This window comes from Eimeria mitis, genomic scaffold, assembly GCF_000499745.2.
Source record: "Eimeria mitis Houghton genomic scaffold, Emh_scaff760, whole genome shotgun sequence".
NCBI classification, from domain to species: Eukaryota; Apicomplexa; class Conoidasida; order Eucoccidiorida; family Eimeriidae; genus Eimeria; species Eimeria mitis.
This window is the reverse complement of record NW_013575567.1, coordinates 7866-9691: the sequence shown is the minus strand read 5'-3', so window position 1 is coordinate 9691 and position 1826 is coordinate 7866. Positions and strand designations below refer to the sequence as shown.

The 1826-nt window shown below is 42.3% G+C and overlaps 1 protein-coding gene across 1 annotated transcript in view; it reads right to left on the bottom strand.

Annotated features, from left to right (window-relative positions):
* The window catches only part of EMH_0021530 (vacuolar ATP synthase subunit h, putative), a gene marked incomplete at both ends in the record, with an annotated part of 11587 nt that overhangs the window by 3464 nt on the left and 6297 nt on the right, over positions 1 to 1826 (bottom strand). Inside the window, 5 exon segments of the mRNA XM_013501790.1 lie at positions 155 to 320; positions 500 to 586; positions 863 to 1025; positions 1201 to 1246; positions 1452 to 1576. Of these exon segments, the coding sequence (XP_013357244.1) occupies positions 155 to 320; positions 500 to 586; positions 863 to 1025; positions 1201 to 1246; positions 1452 to 1576 (587 nt within the window).

Here is a 1826-nt window from a genome sequence, read left to right as displayed (position 1 = left end):
TTTTTTTTTTTTTTTTTTTTTTTTCTGTAATATCCACGTGTTGCTTCTCTTCACTAAACAAAGTGTTTCTCTCCCGCGTTTAAAAAAAATACACCAACCCCCCTAAACCCTAAACCCTAAACCCTAAACCCTAAACCCTAAACCCTTGACATACCGGAGTGCAGCACAGACCATCGTAGTTTTCCTTTTTCTAATTCAAGTAAATATCTTTCGAAATTATTAAATTGACGAATTTTTACATCTAAAGAAAAAATGCATGCGCGAATTTCTTCATATAAATCTGGGTCTCTCCACTTCTCAAACTCCAGTAATGTCAGAATCTGCACAAACCCTAAACCCTAAACCCTAAACCCTAAACCCTAAACCCTAGGCCCTAAACCCTTATTTGGAAATATTTGTACTTTTTATTCCTCCTTTTCAAGGAGATTCGCAAGAGCAGCCAGCAGTATACCCCACATGCTAAACCCTAAACCCTAAACCCTAAACCCTAAACCCTAACCTGTGCGACGTTTTCTTCAATTATAATTTCCACTGCATCCTCACAAGAAAGAAAATTCTCAATGACGTGCAGCCCCACGCGTACGATCTGCATGCAACCGCTAAACCCTAAACCCTAAACCCTAGGTATCCCGGACAACGTAAACCCTAAACCCTAACCGTAAACCCTAATTCCTAACTAGTCGGCATTCCCAATGCGCTAAACCCTAAACCCTCAAAGTAAACCCTAAACCCTAAACCCTCGAAGAAACCCCTAAACCCTTTCTAAACCCTAAACCCTCCCTCCCTAGCCCCTAAACCCTCCCTCCCTCCCTCCCCCTAACCCTAAACCCTAAACCCTAAACCCTAAACCCTAAACCCTCACCTTTTCTACTCTGGATTCTTTGAGGACCTCACACGTGGCCTTGAGTATCCCCGCCTCTGTTAGTTTTTCGGGGAAAGATAAATGAAAAGAAAGAAGCCAAACACAAAACACCGCTTTATAAACCACGCTGGGGGGTTGCATCAGAGATAAGTTCCGCAGCAACCTGACACACAAACCCTAAACCCTAAACCCTAAACCCTAAACCCTAGTTGGTGTATTATCACACACTACAGGAATAGCCATTAGAATGGTCGAAATACATTCAGTATTCGCTAAAATCTAGGGTTTAGGGTTTAGGGTTTAGGGTTTAGGGTTTAGGGTTTAGGGTTTAGGCTCACAAGTCCGGCAAATTTGGGGTTTCCCATACCAAAGGCCTCCATCTATCTGAAACCACAAAAAAAAAAAAAAGGGTTTAGGGTTTAGGGTTTAGGGTTTAGGAGAATCTGGGTGTAAGTGGTTTGTATCTTCCCCTAACCCTCTACCATCGCTGGACTAGGGTTTAGGGTTTAGCGTGTGTGTGTGTGTCCTCTAAACCCTCCTCTCCCAGCATCTAGGGTTTAGGGTTTAGGGTTTAGGGTTTAGGGTTTACCTATTTTGAGTATATTAACGAGAGCATCGAGCCGCCCTGCCTCAGAAACCGGAAACCTCCCCGCAATTAAATTAAAAACAAAAAACTGAATTTCTTCTTCGCTGAAACGATATGTACGCGAACGCCTGATACACAAACCCTAAACCCTAAACCCTAAACCCTCATAAACCCTCATCAACCCTCATAAACCCTCATAAACCCTCGTAAACCCTAATAAGCCCTAAACCCTCATAAACCCTAATACACCCTCATAAACCCTAATAAACCCTAATAAACCCTAATCAACCCTAATAAACCTTAATAAACCCTCATAAACCCTAATAAACCCTAATAAACCCTGATAAACCCCAATAAACCCTAAACCCTCGAAGCATT